At 38.9% G+C, this 18,811-nt stretch overlaps 4 protein-coding genes across 6 annotated transcripts in view; 2 read left to right on the top strand and 2 right to left on the bottom strand.

Moving 5' to 3' along the window:
- The first annotated feature begins 2,662 nt into the window (after window positions 1-2,662).
- LOC102306313 (EKC/KEOPS complex subunit Lage3) lies at window positions 2,663-4,348 on the top strand. Its single transcript, XM_005928984.2, has 3 exons — window positions 2,663-2,752; window positions 3,490-3,618; window positions 3,715-4,348. Exons 1-3 carry the CDS (start codon window positions 2,706-2,708, stop codon window positions 3,827-3,829), a joined length of 291 nt encoding a protein of 96 aa, XP_005929046.1. The 5' UTR covers window positions 2,663-2,705; the 3' UTR covers window positions 3,830-4,348.
- Window positions 4,349-4,584: 236 nt separating this feature from the next.
- wdr45 (WD repeat domain 45) lies at window positions 4,585-10,990 on the bottom strand. Its single transcript, XM_005928983.2, has 11 exons — window positions 10,846-10,990; window positions 10,584-10,670; window positions 9,200-9,274; window positions 8,780-8,884; window positions 8,499-8,604; window positions 8,326-8,420; window positions 8,164-8,243; window positions 7,864-8,072; window positions 7,107-7,208; window positions 6,846-6,991; window positions 4,585-6,017 (listed from the first exon to the last, which is right to left on the bottom strand). Exons 2-11 carry the CDS (start codon window positions 10,630-10,632, stop codon window positions 5,908-5,910), a joined length of 1,077 nt encoding a protein of 358 aa, XP_005929045.1. The 5' UTR covers window positions 10,633-10,670; window positions 10,846-10,990; the 3' UTR covers window positions 4,585-5,907.
- A 517-nt stretch (window positions 10,991-11,507) lies between these two features.
- Window positions 11,508-17,112, bottom strand: LOC102295584 (hatching enzyme 1.2). Its single transcript, XM_042223520.1, has 10 exons — window positions 16,961-17,112; window positions 16,833-16,865; window positions 16,667-16,732; window positions 16,217-16,266; window positions 15,693-15,762; window positions 15,511-15,625; window positions 14,796-14,968; window positions 14,419-14,500; window positions 14,211-14,332; window positions 11,508-11,765 (listed from the first exon to the last, which is right to left on the bottom strand). Exons 1-10 carry the CDS (start codon window positions 17,010-17,012, stop codon window positions 11,716-11,718), a joined length of 813 nt encoding a protein of 270 aa, XP_042079454.1. The 5' UTR covers window positions 17,013-17,112; the 3' UTR covers window positions 11,508-11,715.
- A 442-nt stretch (window positions 17,113-17,554) lies between these two features.
- Window positions 17,555-18,811, top strand: part of LOC102295273 (zinc finger, CCHC domain containing 9) — a 5,410-nt gene continuing 4,153 nt past the window's right edge. The window contains exon 1 of one of the 3 annotated variants that reach the window (XM_042223544.1): window positions 17,555-17,637. Coding sequence is in view for 2 of the 3 variants with exons in the window: in XM_042223542.1 (XP_042079476.1) it covers window positions 18,102-18,142 (41 nt within the window). In the remaining variant the exon portion in view is untranslated. Of the gene's footprint in view, window positions 17,638-17,675; window positions 17,714-17,733; window positions 18,143-18,811 lie in introns of those variants that run through there. The other 2 variants (XM_042223543.1, XM_042223542.1) reach the window with 2 other exon arrangements.

Here is an 18,811-nt window from a genome sequence, read left to right as displayed (position 1 = left end):
AACCTTTACTGGAGTATTTTTTAACACTAGTATTTGTACTTCTACTACAGTACAGAATATCTGTACTTTGCCACCCCTGGTTGTGTGTAATAAGATTTAAAGATTTCATTTATTCTTTAAAGATCTGTAATGGTTTCATCTGCGATTCTGATTTCATTTACTTCATAACTTCATTTCATTCACTCCTCCTCTCCTTTTGTAACAATTTTATGTGCCATGCCAAAGCTTTTCCTGCCTTTTCTCCTTAATTGTGTTAGGTCTCCTCCATTCTAAATAGTTCTGCTTAGGCTTTGTCATTAATTTATCATGTTTTTCTTGTAGTTCTCTTCAAGTACAATTCACCCAAGCTCACCGGAATTGATTAGAAGAATAGAAAGAAAATTTTCCAAGGCATAAAGAACATGAAAATCTTGACCTATCCTGCTTTGTATCAACAGTTCATACTGCTGGTGTAATAAAGACGTGGGAGCGTATTGTTACTGAAGATCTCCATCTATTTATCACCGTTATGTACTTGTCTTTTACAGCAGGATCTCTCCAGCAGGACCTTTGTAAAAACAACGAGATACGAAATCAACTTCTAAGGGGCTAGTATGAGGAAATCAGATTGTTAGAAATATGGCTATACATCAGGTTTTCAGTAAACCTTGCTGACTAAGCAGCATTGCTGAGAAACATGGCATCAAAATCAAGTGAAAGACTGAGAAGTCAGCTTGTTATTCTGAGCAAAATTCTCTAAACCAGATAAGCTATGTTCAAAGCATGATTCACACATGGCCATGTACTAAAAAGCTCAACATTACATATACTCCAACTCTCGGGCTTTATTTATCCTAACATCAGTAATCAGGCGATCACACGAAGATACTTATCATCTTGGTAAATCAACCCACAATTTCGGAATGATGCTATGATCACATTGACTGATTCATTCATTTCATTTCTGATCACGTAAGTTATGTTTGTTTGGGCAGTCAGTTGGTTTGTCAAGTTCACATTTCTTTGCCTGAGTTCAGTTTTGTTTCTTTGACTTCTTTTATTAGCTAAATATTTATCACTTTTGTAAATATAACCTTTTGGGTTAAATAAAGGAAAAATCCTCTTCTTCCAATAATTCCTTTGACTCCTGCTTTTCAACTTGGTCCATCACATAAACGGAGGGTTTGTATGAATTAAAAAACTTTAAAGTAAAAGCAGCTCTCTGACCAGTTTGCTTCTTGTCGATGTGAATGGAGTGTGATTTTCCAATTTCTTTACTGAATAATGCTACTTTAAGTGCTTAATGATTTGATCAACTCCCTCCATGTGGTCAAGAGACTGAAAAAATGCCGTTCATGTTTCTCCTCACAAGTTGTTCTTCACTTTAAAAAATTCTGGTCAGCGTGGTCAACTTTCCTTAGGATTGATAACTAAAAATGTCCACCATTCAAGTGGTGTAATATATTGAAATCTGTGATTATTCATTATGAATTGTTCTTGTGATTATGAATTATTCTATACACTGCAATAGGTCATACCTATTTAAGTTGCTTTTGAAGGTAACATTTTACTGAAATAAGGTTTGCAAATGTGAAAAGTACTGACTGCATTTGAAAGTAGTATATTACTAATTGTAAGGTACCATTAATTATGAATCAAAAACTTTGAACCTAGATTCACCCCTGCTTTCTTCCTCAGGATGTCTTTTGTCCTGTCTTCCTCTCCTCACCCCGTGGCAGATAGCTGCCCCTCCCTGAGTCTGGCTCTGCTGGAGGTTTCTCCCTCTTAAAAAGCAGGTTTTCCTTCCCACTGTTACCAAGTACTTGTTTGCTGTTGGGGTTTTGTCTGCATTATTGTAGAGTCTTGGCCTTATGAAGACCATTGAGGCAACTGTTGTTGTGATGTGGAGCTATATAAATAAAATTGAACTGAACTGAATACCATCATAATGAAGCCATGATGGCTTCAGGAAGATATGAACAAAGCAGTTATTAGTTTTATTAGTTGCTTTTAAACACAAAAAAGAAACCACCTTGAGGCATTCCAAATAGATTTGACTGGCGGTTCTATCCATACAGTTTTATGTAGTGATGAAACGTGAAATTAACGTATTGGTATTATTGCGTATTGCCCAATACCCAATCCCAATACCTCAAAGTAGCTGCCCAAGTGCCAGGAGGTGTTTCAGGTTGGGTGCAGGTTGGAAGACTTTGATTATAAATTTGGAATTAGTGGCTGCTAATTTTATAGCAGAAAAGTTACACTTCACATTTCTTTTGCAAAAAGTTTCCTTTTCAAAATAAATAAATGAAAACGTCAAAGAAGTCACAACCAGGCTACCTTTTTGACATGTTTTTGACATGTGACGTGTATTTTCTCCATAATTTCTTAAAAATGTATTTTTCATTTCAAATTTCTGTTTTCTTTTCGGTTTCGCTTCTGTTGGATTTCATCCATTTTGAGTTAGTATACTGTTGTTATTATTATTATTATTATTGCAAAAATCTATTTTTCATTTATATTAGTGAATTTAAATGTTATTCACACCTAGTTTTGTTAATTTTTAGTGTATTTTCAGTTCACTAAAAATATTTATTTCTATTGTTGTGCAGTATTCACTGTTGTAATACTGCATTCTGCCACTGGGGACAGCAGTCCTTCTTCGCTGTATCCCTCATACATGGAAAGCGTTTCCGTTTCCGGTTCGTTTCAGCACAACAATCGCAATGGCGGCAGCTGGAGAAGCTAACGGAGGAACAGGCAAACTGGAGTTGTATCCTTTGTTGTTGTCAATATTTACCACTGAGGTCTATGAAAACTTTAATGATATTTTCTACTAGCGAAGGGCAAAGCGAGGCTTCTTGAAACAACGAAACATTCGAAGTATTTGTGCCGGTAATTGTATCGAGGTTTCGAAATAACCTGAATCTGAATCTGGGCTCTTTCTGTTTGGGTCTGTTAGGTTGACTTTTAAGCTTAATAGGAGTTTGTGTCATCAGGTTTGTTCTACACTGTCAAGCGAAGCTAGAAGCTGGCATAGAGTTTGAAGTTTAAACATTTTTAAATCATCCTCTAAAGAAACTTTCCTTAATTTTATTTACTACTCACCGATGACTATAACTACTGTGGATGTTGTAACATTATGTTTGAGTCTGGAGTTTTGGTTATAGTGAACCTGCACCTTCCTGTTGTTTAAGAGATATTTGCACAAGAAGAGTCAGTGAGAATAAAGAAAAGGGGTGAAAAAAAATGTTAAGAAATAGGTCGCTTGTAATAAATGGGTGTTTTTTTCAAGCTTTTATTTTTAAAGCATAAATATATTCCTTATGGTAGGGCAGTGTGTCAGTAACAGATTATAGTAAGGATGAAGCCTTTTTAATGCAGCAAATAGCATTTTCCATTGCAAGTAGGGCAAAATGAGAGAACAGAGTCAGAGATGAAAAACCCGGCCTCTTTTATTTTTCTCTTTTGCCTCAGCCATGTCCTCAGTCTTCCTTGACCCTCGTGCAGCTCTCTGGATGTTCCCTTCCCATCATCTCGTGAGGCCACCATCGCTCTGCGGTCGCTCTCCCCGGACAAAGAGCCCCGGAAAGGCGGCATAAGCAAACTGATTACAGTGTCTGGCAGCACGCTTTCTGTGTGAGATTATCTTCCTTGGCTCCTTCATAGCCTGTATCAAACTGAGCCCTAACATCTGTGTCCTTTTTGTACTAAAAATCCTTCGCTTTGTTTCAGGAGGTGGAGCGCTGATGAAGCACGAATCCTCAGAGTGTCTGTGAACTCGTTTCTCGATCATCTATCCCTTGTTATGGAGACCATGGAGATGTTTGGTCCACCTGTTGCCGTATGATGTATAACAAGTGATTCTGGACTCTGTTTTTGATGCTTGGAACTAACTGAGGTCCTACAGACTGGACTGAAGTTTGATTAAGTGAGCTAAAGTCACTGGCACCTTCGAACACAGTAAAAGGTGGTTGATGAAGTGGAACTGAGGGGGCGATCATGACACTGGCTCAGTGCTCAGTTGAATAATTTCTACAGCTGTGATTGAAATAGATTCACAGAATGTATCTGATGGGGGGTATAACCATAATTCTTTTCAAAAATACAAATGTATGATTATACAAATATTTAAAACTAACTGATGTTAGTTTTAAATATTAGTAAGTTCAGTCTTGCTTTATTTGGCTACAGCTTCTAGATGCCTTTTAATTTTGTTTTGCTGGCAATCATAAAGTTACCATTTTGGACAGCTAGAAAGATACTCTCACTCAATGTGTATGTGTTCAGATGAAGACTTCTCATCCAAACAATGAATTAAAAATCTGTCCAGCTATCACTATGTAAACCAGTCCGAGGCTTAGACCATCAAACTGATAAAAATGAGAACTTTTCGGCACTTGTTTTCTCACACAGTTACTTTTAAGATCATTTATGTACATGTAAATAAAGAGTTTATGATTACTGAAAGTAGTGCTGCAACAATTCAGCAACTAATATGAATAACTCGATTATAAAAAAAAAATTCAACACACATTCTTTGCTCCGATGCTTCATTTAGTAGATGGCTCTGTAGCGTGCCATTGCCACCATGGAAATGTGAGTTTTTTACCCACATTTGCGATTAAAAACAGACTTGCAATAGACACTAACTTAGGAGCAAGTTGTGGACCTAAGAGCAGACCACAGTAACCTCCCTGAACCGGGTCCAGTAACCATCACAGTGGCAGATATCTCATAAAGGGTCTCCAGTATGAAGAGTTGGACAGCAGCAGGTCCCGACATGCTTCACGCATACTGACTGAAGAAGCTGATTCCACGAGCATATGGCAGCACAAATGAACCAGCTGCTAATTGTCGAGAAACACCCAGACTTGCTAACTGAAGGTCCCATCAAACTACAAGCCAATAACCTGCCTGAGCACCACATGGAAACTCCCATCAGGAATCATAGTGGCTAAGATGAACAAGCATATGGCTAAATACATGAGTGGGGAACAGAAGAGAATAGGCAGGAACACCAGAGGAGCGAAACACCACCTGTGATTTAGTGCCCCACACCTGGATCCCAGAATGCCTAGAATTGTACAAGATCATTAGGACCCTAAGACCCTTCATCGAGAACTCAATGGGGATGTGGCGTACAACGCTAGGGGCAAACTTCAAGCCCATAGCACTGTAGCTCTGTCCCCACTGCTGTTCTGCTTAGGCCTGAACCCCCTCAGTCAGATCATTGACAGGAGTGTCTACGGATACTGACTACGGAATGGAGCAATCATCTGCCACCTCCTCCATATAATAAGCTCAATGCCTTTTATCCATTACCTGCTCCTACATGACGTTTGTGCAATCAGAGTAAATGTCTGTCATGCTACCCATATCTGATTTTTACTGCACTACCAACTTCTTAACCATGTTTAAAAAGAACAAAATATACATAAAATAAGTACATGTTCTTTAAAAGGAAATACTCCCCAGAGAGTGGCAGCTCTGGAGGTTTGCGCTCTGCTACAGCAGCTTGACAAAACAACATCTCTATGGGAGTGCTTCTTATTTATGCCATGAAATGTGCACCATACATTCACTAATGTAACAGGCAAATAACAGGGCTTCATGTTCTGCTTTCTTAGCAAAAGTGAATTCAAGTTTTAGTGTCATTTTAATTCAATATTAGTTTCCAAGACATACATTTCTGTTTTTATTATATAACATGAACTTTTCAGAGTGACGGTTAACAGCCCAATAGAAAACTTTATATTCACACTGCTATACACTGTAAGTAAAACTGATTACATAAAACTTCATATAACAGACTCTTTGCATTAAGTCCGTGCTCCTCAGATTCACAGCAGGAGATAATTCATTAAAATCAGTCTGTTTCCATTCATAATCCTCATGTTCATCTAGAACTTGTTTCTCTGTGTGGCCTTAAAAGTCGTCATCATCACATATGTCCAGATACACATCGAAGGCCTCTCGATTGCAGTTTCCATCAGGGGTGAACACATACTTATGGAAGGTCCCGTCCACACATATGGCTGCAGGAGACAAAACAGAACTACAATGACAATTTTCTTTTTTAAAGCCACACAATGACACAAATTCTTGTTCTTGTTAAAATATCAGATGCCATATGTAAATACAAGTGAACTCATGCTAAGTGTAAAACATGCGTGCATGGTGCATACATTGCAGAATGGTCATTATGGGAGTTTTTTTCTGGACTTTTTTTTTTCTTACAGCAAAGGCCGACACATATGATCCAGGGCTGCAGCTACCGATTGTTTTAGTAATCCAGCAATCCACTGAATATTCAAGCTATAAAGTTTGTTTTTCTTCACATGCCACTATTGTATTTATTTATTTATTTTTAATAATTGCAGACATGGGTAAAATGTTTGTGTTTACATCCTTAAAACGCATTAAAAAACAGCATCAAAGCAAAGAATCACATGATTTTTGGTAAAACTCCATCACTATCTAATCCTAACCAATAAAGAAAACGGGATCAGCTGTTTGAGAGTCTATAGGTTGGTGTGCTTCCAGTGTGGCTTTCTCCCCTCCCCATCTTGACTCTCGGGATGTTACACTGTGACTGACTTCTTTTTCAGATTCCCGATAAGCATTATTTCGCCGCACATCTCCTCCTTTATTGTTGAGCCCCAATAGCAGGGTCCCTGGTGCTATGCTACCATGTCCTCACGCCGGAAGTCCCGGCTCTTCCTTCTTTGTTTAGCAGTGAACGAGCCAACCATAACATGCTAGGTGTGAATTTATGGTTATGTCACTGTAACAACCAATGCAGTCATGTTGCTGTGTTGTGTATATGACAAAAGACAACATTTATATTTTGACGTTTCCCTCACCAATGACTGAGTTGACGTTCTTGGAAGTGTTCTTTCCAAAAGCACAGATACAGGCACACTCAGCAGGCACAGTAAAGCTGGCCAATGACCATTGGCTGTCCACATACTGACCAATCACAGGACCCACCTTCCCAACACGTGCCAGCCTGTGGGATGAAGAGGAGCAGAGCCGTGAGGATCACGATGGTGGGTGGGTGGGTGTGTGTGTGTGTGTGTGTGTGTGTGTCTTAAAAGGACTCAATTAGCAGAAAGTGGTCTTACGCAGAGCGACGGTTGAGTTTGGTGTCTTTGAGTGCAAAGATGTGAACTGTGCCTTTGTCACTGGATGCGCACAAGAAGGATGAGTCATGGCTGAAGTTGATGCTGGAAAGAAAAACCACAAGTATCATTTTACAACTGCCAAACAGGCCATTCTGTAGCTCGGTTACATTAAAATCCTCACCTCATATTTCATGCCTTTCCTAAAAATCAGTTTATTCATCATGCAGAATAAATATGGAATAAGAAGGCCTTTTTCTTTGTCTTTAATTTCTCTGATCTTGATGGAGGAACAGAATTAATGTATTGTTCTATTGCCAAAAAAAATCCTAGTTTTTAAAGATGTAAGATATATATTAGTTTAGACTATTGTAATTCATTTAATTAATTAAAGCAATTACCAGAGAACATAATGTGCCCATTAACACATAATGGGCCAGATTCAGCAACCCCTGTTGATGTTACAAAGTATGGTTAATATCAACTGAAGCTGTGCAGTGGTGATCTTTTTTGAATGAAATGTGTAGACAGATATTTTTGTAACTGGCTCTATTCATATACATTCATAGGAGTTTTAGGAAGAGGGCATTTATTTATTTATTTTCGATTTATTGGGTGAAGGATCTCTGTAACGCTAAGTGTGCTCCTTGCTGCATGCACTGAGGTCTGACGGTCTGGTTCTGAGAGGTTTTGAAGACACAGGAACATTGAAATATTCTGGAACATCGGTGCACTACCCATTTACTGCTTGAGTGTTTACCAGTAAAGAGTGGCAGGGTCTGTTCCCCTGCGCAGCTCCACCAGTTTGTCCCTGGTTGTTGTGTCGAACAGGCGGATGAGGGTTCCTTTACGAGAGGCTGAAGCTGCCACGCTGCCGGGCTGGTTGAGTGCCACACAGGCAATCTCGCTCTGATGGGCGTTGATAGTAAAAGGGGCAGATGATGTTCCAGGTTTGGTGTTGGACAGGTCCTGAATAAAAAGCAACATGTTAGACTACGACTTTTACGACGCAGACATTTTCTTCAGGAGAAACAAAACGTCCTGTTTGTTTGTGACTTACAACCAGCTGCAGGCTGCCACATTTGTGACCTGGGAAGACCAGAAGCTGTTTCTCCAAACTGGGACACAAATCACAAAGACCTGAAAGAAAGAATTCACTGTATTCAAAATGCTAAGCAGGATGTTGCAATGGAAAAACAGCTCTACACAAGTAGTATGATACCTTTGGGGTTATCTCTGGTGTCAAACTCAAAAAGCTTGACAGGGTTGTCTGGAAAACTGTACACATAGATCCTGTTCTTCAGCACAATGATGATCCTAGAGGGAGCAAAGGCAACTATCATTTTGACAGTTCAGTGACAATAAACAGCATGTGTGAGGTGATGTAAAACTCACTTGTCGTGTCTCATGCGGACAGCCAGAACAGGCTTGGTGAAGGTGAATTCCAGCACCAGTTTGTCCTTAGGATCCCGTGACTCCCGAGCATCGTCCCAAATCAACACTGAGACATTGACATTGTTTTGTTAAAAACTTATTTTTCATCATGTTTTTAAGGTGCACTCACATATCTTGGGTATAGCAAACACCTCTCATAATAATGACCCCCCCCCACACACACACACACACACACACCGGTCAAAGCTGTACAATGCACGTCCTACTTTAAACCAACTCACCAGATATTTCTGAGAATTTAGGATTGACTCCACCTCCAATTATGGCCAGCAGGTTAGAGCGATGCAGCATGGAGCACAGGGCTACACTGCCAACCTGCTCATGGTCTGCAAATGACACAAACACATATTCAAGTCCTTTTTAGGGAAAGGTGCACAAGAACAATGTTTTCCTTGTATTCTCGTTATGAAAGTCATCGTTTTCCCAGCATTTCAGCCACTTGAGGTACCACGAAAAACATTTAAATACACTAATAAAAGTCTGAAAAAGTATTAACATCTATAAACACATAACATGTCTGAAATATTCATGAAAATAATTACCAAAATGTCTTGAAAAATATTGGTAGCATGTCTAGAAATAATGAATGAGCTCTCTCTCAGGCACTGCTCTACATGTGAAAGCCGGGTCAGAGGACTCACCCAGGTGGCCCTTCTCCATCAGCGGCTCCACGTTGTAAATCCTGACCCCCGTCTCCATAGCGCAGCAGAAACAGCCTGGTGATGATAAGAGGACAGAGAAGATTTAAACCTATGAATCATTCTTATTCAGCTTTGGCAAATCTAACATGTTAGCTGCCTGGAGCCGTTTACAGCCCAGTAATAATCCTCCAAACTGAACCAGGTGCTGGGGACATCAGGTGCTTTTTCATTGTGTTGCCTCCATAGTTCTCTGTAATATTCTGGATATTTATAATTGAGCTACTTGTATATATTAAAGTTATTTCTTATATTTTGTAACTTTGTAATCTATTTTATTATCCAATTTAGTTCAGTCTGTTGCTGTTCCTATCGTCTTGGAGCAACTGTAAACACATAATTTCCTTAGGAATTAATAAAGTATTCTGACTGATTCAAGTGCTACATCATAGTGCTAGCAACAGCAACAGTAACAGACTCATCAGACTGATTTTGCTATTATATACTAGTTTAATATATTCTTTCTAAATAATGCTGTTTATCTTCTATATTATCTGCACATGTCCAAAACACGCCTCTCTAACTCTGTCTCCAAACTACTCAACCCACACCTTCCCTCTGATCTACACATTCATCAACATATTGCAATACATTTTCAGTTTAGACAGAAGATAAGTCTCAGCGCTGCTGTGTTGGGGGAAGGCTGTGCTCACCAAGCAGTGACCAGGTCAGAAAATCAGACGATTAACCGGCAAAACAAGCAATCACTGGTAGTTAATGAACGTGTGGATGGATATCAGGAGAATAACTGAAGGTACATATAGATTTTCCTTTATCACACATTTGCCTGGTTCTGTATTTCTTACTAATTCTGTTTTTGTATATGTAATATGTTTAACCACAACCAGCTTAATACATGTAGTTTCTGTCTGGTGGTTAGCTCGTAAATCGTTCTGGGTTTTTCACAGCAGTGTTCAGTTTCATCTATGTGTATTATTCTAATATCATACCCATCCAACCTAATTTACCAAATTTTCAGAGAGCGACTTGTAAGTTAAAAGACATAAGAAATCTTACATGGATTATTTCCGAGACACAACTTTATGTTGAAAAGCTCTGAAAAGAATGTAGTTACAGAACAAAGCCATTTCCCTTGAAGGCCTTCCCTTTGTGTAGCCAGAGAACGTGCCACCGTTCTCACACCACTTTCTCTAGTTTCATTGTACCCATTGTTATCTTGTTCTTTTGGGTGTGCATTTTCCCCTTTAACGTTAATATGAATAAAATTTTCGAGCCTCTGTAAATCTGCCAGGTTTCTCCTCAGTAACTCAACTTAGTTTGGTTCTAAAACGTGCACCAACTCAGTTCATGAACAAAGGCAACTTACTTTGGTCCTGATTGAACTGCAGGCTGTTTACTCCTCTCTGCTGGGCCATGGCTCACAAACAAGCTATTACCGGTAAACTGCAGCAACCTGAGAAAGATGGGACGAAAGAATAGGACGGATGTTCAGGCCACAGTCTTCGTTTTTCTCTGGATGTTTTAAGCTGAGCAACACAAGCTGGCAGAGGCAGCTAGCCACATTAGCAGGAGGCAGAAGCGATCATTTGTTGGTTTTCTCTGGATTTAAATACATATGCAAGTCTTACCATAAGGCGCACACCCAAAACGAGACGAACGATTTCAGGCGCTGATCAAACGTCGACTGAAAACAGAAATATTGCAACACACAGGTTTGTTTTTGTTTTTCAAGGAAGACGTCACCGACACGTGCTTCCGGTTAGGTTCCGCTTCCTGTTAAAAACAAGTAAACAAAAGAACGTTAAATTTCTATTAAACGTTAAAAGATTAATTGCATAATCTTAGTTCATAATTGTAATAAACATATTCATATTAATTATTAGCCAACCAGTTTATTTTCATCAGAATAAGTGGTCCTTCAAACTGGAATACTCACACTGGTTTCTGTGGGGCCTTCTATCTTTTTATACCGGTTGCCAAACACCTTCAGGTGCATTACCGCCACCTTCTGGACTGGAGTGTGGATCAGAACAGCTTTTACACCCATGCTCTCGTGAGAATATGGGTGTTGCTCTTTAAAACCCAAATATCGCACTATAAACTACATCACCTGTATTCCTTTGTGATATTTCTTTTACCCTTAATTGAAGTCTATTTTTCTGCAATTCAGAAAATTGAGAAAATTCAGAAATTGAGTGAGTTCAGTGTGCACATCTGATCATCAAGCCTACCATTTCTTCCCCCAGAAGCCAAAAAAAAGTGCAAACAATAAAGTCTTAACAAATTCTGGTTAGAGAGAAACAAAGTATTTTGGTTTATTGAACAGTGGAGATGAATCCACCAGATCCTGGCCAGCATATTTTCATTAATAGATGTGTCAGTGATGACAACTAGTTTGTTTGCTGACTGCTAGTGTCATTGTTCAGGTGCTGGAGTAGGCAGATAGAACCACAATGCTAGTAATCTGGTTCTCATAGCTTCCATCGGTGGCACTGAGATCAGACATCATCCCAGTCATGGCTTTCCTTCTCAGTTTGTTTAAGGGAATCTTGGAAAAATGAGAAAAAAGCAAAGATTAAAAACAGCATTTTTTTAAACTCATGGAGTCTGCATGTATAGAATTACTAGTTAACTTTGACTTTTTAAAAATATAATAAAAATTGTCTAATAAATGGTTTTAATAAGCTTTTAAATCTCTGGAAGTTAAACTGCTGCTATCATCTTCGTTGTACATCCAAATGCATCCTCAATAATCGAGGCAAGGAAAACCCAGAAAGGACATTCTGGGATCATCAGGTCATCGCTTTTTTTATTTTTTTTATTTTTATTTTATTTTCCTTTTGCAAACTCCAGATGAACAGAATCAGCTTTCAAGGGCATCTTTGTTGTCAGTTCAACATCATTTGACTGCCATGTCTCGGTCAGACATCTTTTCTTTGTTTGACATTTTTCCCTCTCTGTAGTTGGTTTGCATCTTTTCAGTCCTTAATTTCTGAGACTTTAGCAGTTTCTTTAACACAGCCCCCCTCTGGCATTTTGTAATCTGTTCATTCGGGTCTTAAAGTCTATATTCTGCCACACTAGTGTTTTGGCCGTTTCTGCTGGCTGACTTACATTGTGAGTCTGTTCAGAGTGAGACTTATTATTAGGTCTTTAGTTTCCTTCAGTTATTCTTATACTTGCTATTGAGGCCAGAGCTCAGGTATCTATTCCAGCTTTCAACTGTTGAATGCGGTAAGTAACAAATTACAAAGCCCACCCTATATTTCCTTACAGATTTTCCTTTATGTTGGTATTATATTGGACGGCTTACAGAGTGGTTCAGACTTTAACCAGATGTGCTACAAATTCTGGGTAAACACAAAGGTAACTGCTGATGTCCTTTGCCAATACATTTCATTGGCATATTTTATACAGTTAGGTCCATAAATATTTGTACAGAGAACTTTTTTTTTCTAATTTTGGATCTGCACACTACCATAATCAATTTTAAATTGAAATGCGGTTGAAGTGCAGACTTTCAGCATTAATTCAGTGAGTTACATAAAGATTGCATGTACATAATCCCTTAATTTCAGAGTGCAAAAGTATTTGGACAAATGGAATAACTGAAAATAAAATATTCATATCTAATACTTGGTTGAAAACCCTTTGTTGCCAATGAAAGCCTGAAGTCTTGAACTGATGGGCATCACCAGATGCTGGGTTTCCTCCTTTTTAATGCTCTGCCAGACCTTTACTGCAGCAGCTTTCAGTTTCCGTTTGTGGGCCTGTCTCAGGTTTTCAACAAATGAAATTCATGCTCAATTGGCCATTCAAGAATACGTCACTTATTTGCTTTAATAAACTCCTGGGTTGCTTTGGCTGCATGTTTTGGGCCATTATCCATCTGTATAATGAAACACCACCCAATCGATTTGACTACATTTAGCTGGATATGAGCTGACAGCATGTCTATGAACACCTCAGAATTCACTGGGCTGCTTTTGTCCTGTGTCACATCACCAATGAACGCTAGTATCCCAGTGCCACTGGCACCCATGCACGACCAAGCAATGACACTGCCTGTGCCATGTTTTACAGGTAATGTGGTATACCATCATTCTGGTAGAATCTCTCCAAAAAATCCAAATCTTTTTGCAGTGCTGAGTTCACTAGTACTTTCCTTCTTTCTCAGGATGTACCAAATTGTACATTTAGCCACTCCTAATATTGTAGCAATTTCTATGATTTTTTTGTTGTTGTTTGTTTCTGTTTTCACAGCTTCACCTGCACAGAAAATGTCTTTTACAGCAAAATCTTCAACTCTAGGCCTATTATCTGCTTAATCAATAATGAGATAATGAAGGAATTGTCCACACCTGCTCAGGAAATAGCCCAAGTCAATTGTCCAATTACTTTTGGTCCCTTTAAAATAAATAAATAAATAGCGTAGCACATGTTAAAGAACTAAAACTTCTAAATCCTTCATCCAATTTGAATGTGGATACCCTCAAATGAAAGCTGAGAGTCTACACATTATGTCCATGTCAACAATATGAATATGTTTTAGTAAACAAGCAAAACCTGTGTCAGTGTCTAAATATATATATACATACGGCCCTAACTGTATATATAATGCAAAATGGTTGTCACAAGGAAACTTACTTTTGCCACTTGGAGGGAAAACAAAAGTCCTATATTAGGCTGGGGTGCTCTTTTTAGCTAATGAATCTTTACAACTCACTTGGTTTTGGGTAAGACTTGAATTCAGAGGCATGGCTACTTTGACAGGCAGCTTGGCTGACAACTTTTTGATGGACAATCCCAGACATTTTGTTGGATCACTTTCTCCACATTAGCACCAAACAGTGCCTCGGTGCACCTTGCCAAGATTCCACATGCGATCACTTCTGGTTCCAACAAAAATATGGTGGCCACACTAACTTTAAAGCTTCAAAATGTGGAGACCACAAATGAAATTTATGTGCAGTGAGCAGAGTTGAGAATATACCACAGCTGTAGAGACGTCGAACCCTTTCAATGTCAGTCTTTGTCAGTTTATCTCTCTGTCCCATTTCCTTCACATCTTTCTTTGGGAAGATGGTGGGCAGGCCGGTCGCTGAAAAAAAATCCCTGACACAAGAGTAATCACCTTGAAGTACCACGTAACCTTTACAGAGAAACGGTTTGTTATGCATTTGTCATTTTGGGTACTGTACCTTCCATAGTGCATGATGGAGGTAGCGTCATATGGAAGAGAAAAGGTCTCGCCATCTTGCATTCTGAAGTTTTTCTCCATCCCTGAAAGACATGTGATACTTTCCCTGAGTGTAAACAATCAATAACCCCCAAAAAGTTTTGGTAAATGCACAATGTGCAGTAAACTGTGGTGAAGCTCATCTTCCAAGATATGAGCTGTGTTTGCCTCACACATGTAAACAGGTTCATTTTTTTATGTCAAATAAAGGGAAAGCTGGAGTTTGAAAAACACATACATACAAAACACTTTTTCTTATTGTACAAGTTCCAAGCATTATGACCATTTAGCTATCATAGCGTTTAAACAGTACAGATAATATTTGAGGAGAACCCTTACCTGGCATAATGTTGCTGTGAATAACGGTGATGTACTGTTCACGGTCCATCCTTGTGTGTTCATGGTGGAAACCCAGAGCATGAAGAATCTCATGTGCAATGTTACCTACCATGCACTGGGGCCCAACAAAAACAGGCTGCTCGCCACCCTTTAAGCCCACAAATGATGCACAGCTAGAACAAAACTGCAGGTTAGTGTCCTGTTTTTGTTTTTTGTTTTAAATGAGACATCCATCTTTAAACATTAATATCTGAAAAATAAAAAGCAGTTGTTGCTGTACTTAATCTTGCCAGCAGTGAGGAGAGTCTTTTTCTTTTTAAACCAGCGTTATGTGCCTTGGTCAGGGTGCTTAAACTCACTTTCAACTGATCCATTTCCATCCTCACAGTCATGAGCTCTGAGGCATGACTGAAGTACCAAATTCACCATTTTTTCTTTTGTAGACTGACATTGCTGAGTGATTCTCTGTTATGTGATAGCATTTACTAGATTTAGTGAAGCCTGATATAGGTTCTGAGTATGCTGACCTGCAGTACAGGCCAGAGGTTTCTGCAGCCAGGATGTCATATTGTCATGTTAAGATACAGAAACTGAATATTTCAGAAACCCAATCATAACATTAAGTGCTGCAGAAAACTTGGGGTGTTCAGCATACAATCTGAGCTCCAACTGCAGTTCAAACAGAGTTTAGACTGAGCTTCAGAAAACTACATACCCTGTACTGGTTTTGAAGAGCAGGTAGTTTTGCTCGATGGTTCGCTTGTGGAAGGATACACAGGTGTGTTTGGACACCATCTCCATAGCAGAGAGAATATCATCTGTGCGACTAGCTGAAAAACAAAGTGGCAGTAAGACAGACTTCTCAAAGATCCAATGAAATGCACATACTGTGCTTACCTAAATCTGGGCTAATGATATAGGGTATCTCCAGAGTTGGCCAGCTACTGCTCACTGCATTCCTGTCATTCTGCAGAAGAAATGAAATACTTAGAGTGTTCACTGACTGCCTAGTCCACATCACATCTTTGCTCAGTGTTATGAAGCTTAAATGACCTCAATGAACTTTTTCCTACGATTTTCTGGTCTTAACTGCCATGTTCATGCCCTTCTGAATTTGTTTTGTAAATTAAGGTTCACATTAGACTCAAAGGAGGCAAGGCCCCACCTTGTTGTTAGTTTCTGTCATTCTGATCATGTTTGGATTCAGAACACTAGAATTATGGTGGCAAAAATGCTCAGCTGGAAGTTTACCACACGTCCCACTAACATGGCTGTGGTTATGTCCATAATTTACAAAGAGTACGATTCTTGCAAACCTTTTTCCTAAACTCAATGTGCAGACATTTCAAACCAAATTTTGTGTAAAAGTCTGTCTGTGGATCTGTTGCCTCAGTTTTGGCATGTGTTCTCAGGTAACTCACCAACAGCACCATGTCTCCTTCTGCCAAAGCATAGTTTTTGTCCATCAGCTCTAACAGAACGACAAGAGGAGATCAGCATGAAGCTACAAAGTGCTACTACAAAGTTGTATTGTTCAATCACATTCACTTATTTTCTACCATTAGTTCATGTGATAACTTTAAGGTTTCCAGTGCTTGTTTTGAAAAGGTTTGACTATTAACTACAAATGATATCCTAAAAACTTCATAAATAACGGCTGATAAAACATTTATCAGCCACACCCTTGAGGTGCTTCCTAGTTAGCCAAAATGATCTGATCCATAGAAGAATTAACTCAGCCCATATGACTAACTAACACTGAATAAACCTAGGTGGCTTGTGGCTCCTGGTTGCGCACAACTGACTGTGCGCAGTGAGGTACAGCATCATGTATGAAGAAAAAATATGACTAAAACACTGTTAGGGCTCACCTTCTAAAGTTTCTGGGTTTTCCTCCATGTAATGCACCGCCTTGATTAGCCAGTCATCTTTAAGAGCTGTAAAAACACATTTACACAGCATAACGCTCAAGAGTGTTCTGATATTTAAAATACCAGGACACTCATCCCTCCAGGCTTAAACGTGAACACATTATACCTCGTTTGGCTTCTTGTAGAGGACTGCAGTACACTGAAACACAACAGGAGAGAAAAACACCCGCTTGCTTATTTAAAGAGGAAAAATGTAATTAAAAAAAATAATCATGTTAGATGCTGACTTTTTACCATCTTTCAGATATTCTGCACACACAAGAGCAACACAGAGTATTTGCAGCATGTTGTTTAAGGTCAGGACACAAGTGAGGCTTCCAGCTCCTCATCCTCATTAATTGCACTAAATAAAATCAGCTGTGAGCTGATGCTGCTTCCTCCTTCAGTCCTGTGAGGCTCATAGGAGGAGGTTTCACAGTTTTAATAAGGCAATACATAAATACATTTTAATATGCTAGTTTATGGTGTAGGGTTTCACACATCTATTCAAATTTTTCTGTTGTTTTTTTTTTTAAAGATATCACCAAATCACAACAACAGTTACCTCAGAGTGTTTTATAGTGTAGGTAAAGACCCTATATACAGAGAAAACAGAGGAAACCACAACAGTCAGACGGCCCCCTTTTTCTTAATTTATTAATATTTATACTATATTAATATTTTATTATCAGCAGTGGAGAAAGTATAACTTTCCAAATTACACAATACACACACATTTATATATATTTAGTTTTTTTTAATGTATTTTTTATTTTTTAATTTCTTTATTTTTTATTATTGCGCTCATATGCAGTAATGACTCCACACCAAAGGGTGGCAGACCTGCGCCATACACATGCACACAAATCACCATTAAGAAAAAGAAAGTATTTCCGGTTTAAAAACCAAACACGGGCTGAAGACGTGGGGAGGTAACGCTATTTAGCCGAAGTTTCTTGACATTTGTAAAGACACTTTTATCAAAATGTCGAACAGACAGGGGGTTTGGTACGTGCTCAGTGGTCGTTGACGATAGAAGAGAATAGGCTGCGGTAGTGATGCATGTTAATGTGTTAATGGACATGTGGTTCAGCTCTACATGCGCTGGTTTGAAGCTTTGACTGATTTGGAAATGCTACACGTTCACTGCTGCGTTTAAACAACGATCAGCGGTGGAGGGGACATTAGAAACTACGCATCCTCCTTCGAAAACTTTGTACCTTGGACTGATTTGTTTTTGGACTGGCACTTTGTATTGTAAGGTTAAGCCCCAACAGCAATACAGAGAAACCTCAAACATCAGATGAGGGGAGGAAGACAGGAAGCAGACATGCAGTGGAAGAGAGCAAGAGATGAATAATAATTCATAATTAAATGCAGAGAGGTGTATTAATGTATGGTTAGTGACGATGCAACCAGTGCATCATGCGAATTCTGGTAAGATACCATACTTCTAATATGTTTATGGCTGAGTACAAAAGTCTTAATTTTCTCTGAAGTGAGGTGACTGATTGGAATCTTTGCTGCTGTTTCATTCATTATGAGGAGACTTGAAATGTTCAGTGTTTCCTCCCTGCTTCATGGTGCTGGGAGAGATCTTCAGTTGCTAGAACTCACAGACTTTAAAATCATACCTCCAACACAGTGATGTTAAAACGTCTGTCATCTCACGTCACAAAACTGTCTGAAATCTAACAGGACAACACATTTAACACTAGAGCCAGGAGGGATCATTTTAACTCCTACCTGCAATAACAGCAGTAATGATGAAGTTGTTCATTTTCATCTAATTTCTGGTCCAATTTTAAGTGGGATTTGACAATATCAGTATTTAAGATTACTTTATAAGGTTATTATGATCATTTTAAAACAGCCTTCAGGTGTCCAAATAACAAGTGCTACGTCACCAGGTTTACTAGTGGGGCAGCCTATTACTAGTTTAGCATTAATTTCTACGGGGTCAAAATGAGGTAGGGGTGACGCCTACTGTTGCTTTAGAAGTCATGGCTGCTATAATTGCAGCTGACCAATAGATGTTACTGGTAGGATCCATCTTTGAGGGTTTTAAGCTTCAAATCATTTTTCAGTACAACCAGGAAGTAACCT

The sequence above is a fragment of the Haplochromis burtoni genome, unplaced genomic scaffold (genome assembly GCF_018398535.1).
Source record: "Haplochromis burtoni strain Fernald_Lab_line unplaced genomic scaffold, NCSU_Asbu1 Contig_113, whole genome shotgun sequence".
Lineage (NCBI taxonomy): Eukaryota > Metazoa > Chordata > Actinopteri > Cichliformes > Cichlidae > Haplochromis > Haplochromis burtoni.
This window is presented reverse-complemented; position numbering and strand designations above follow the sequence as displayed.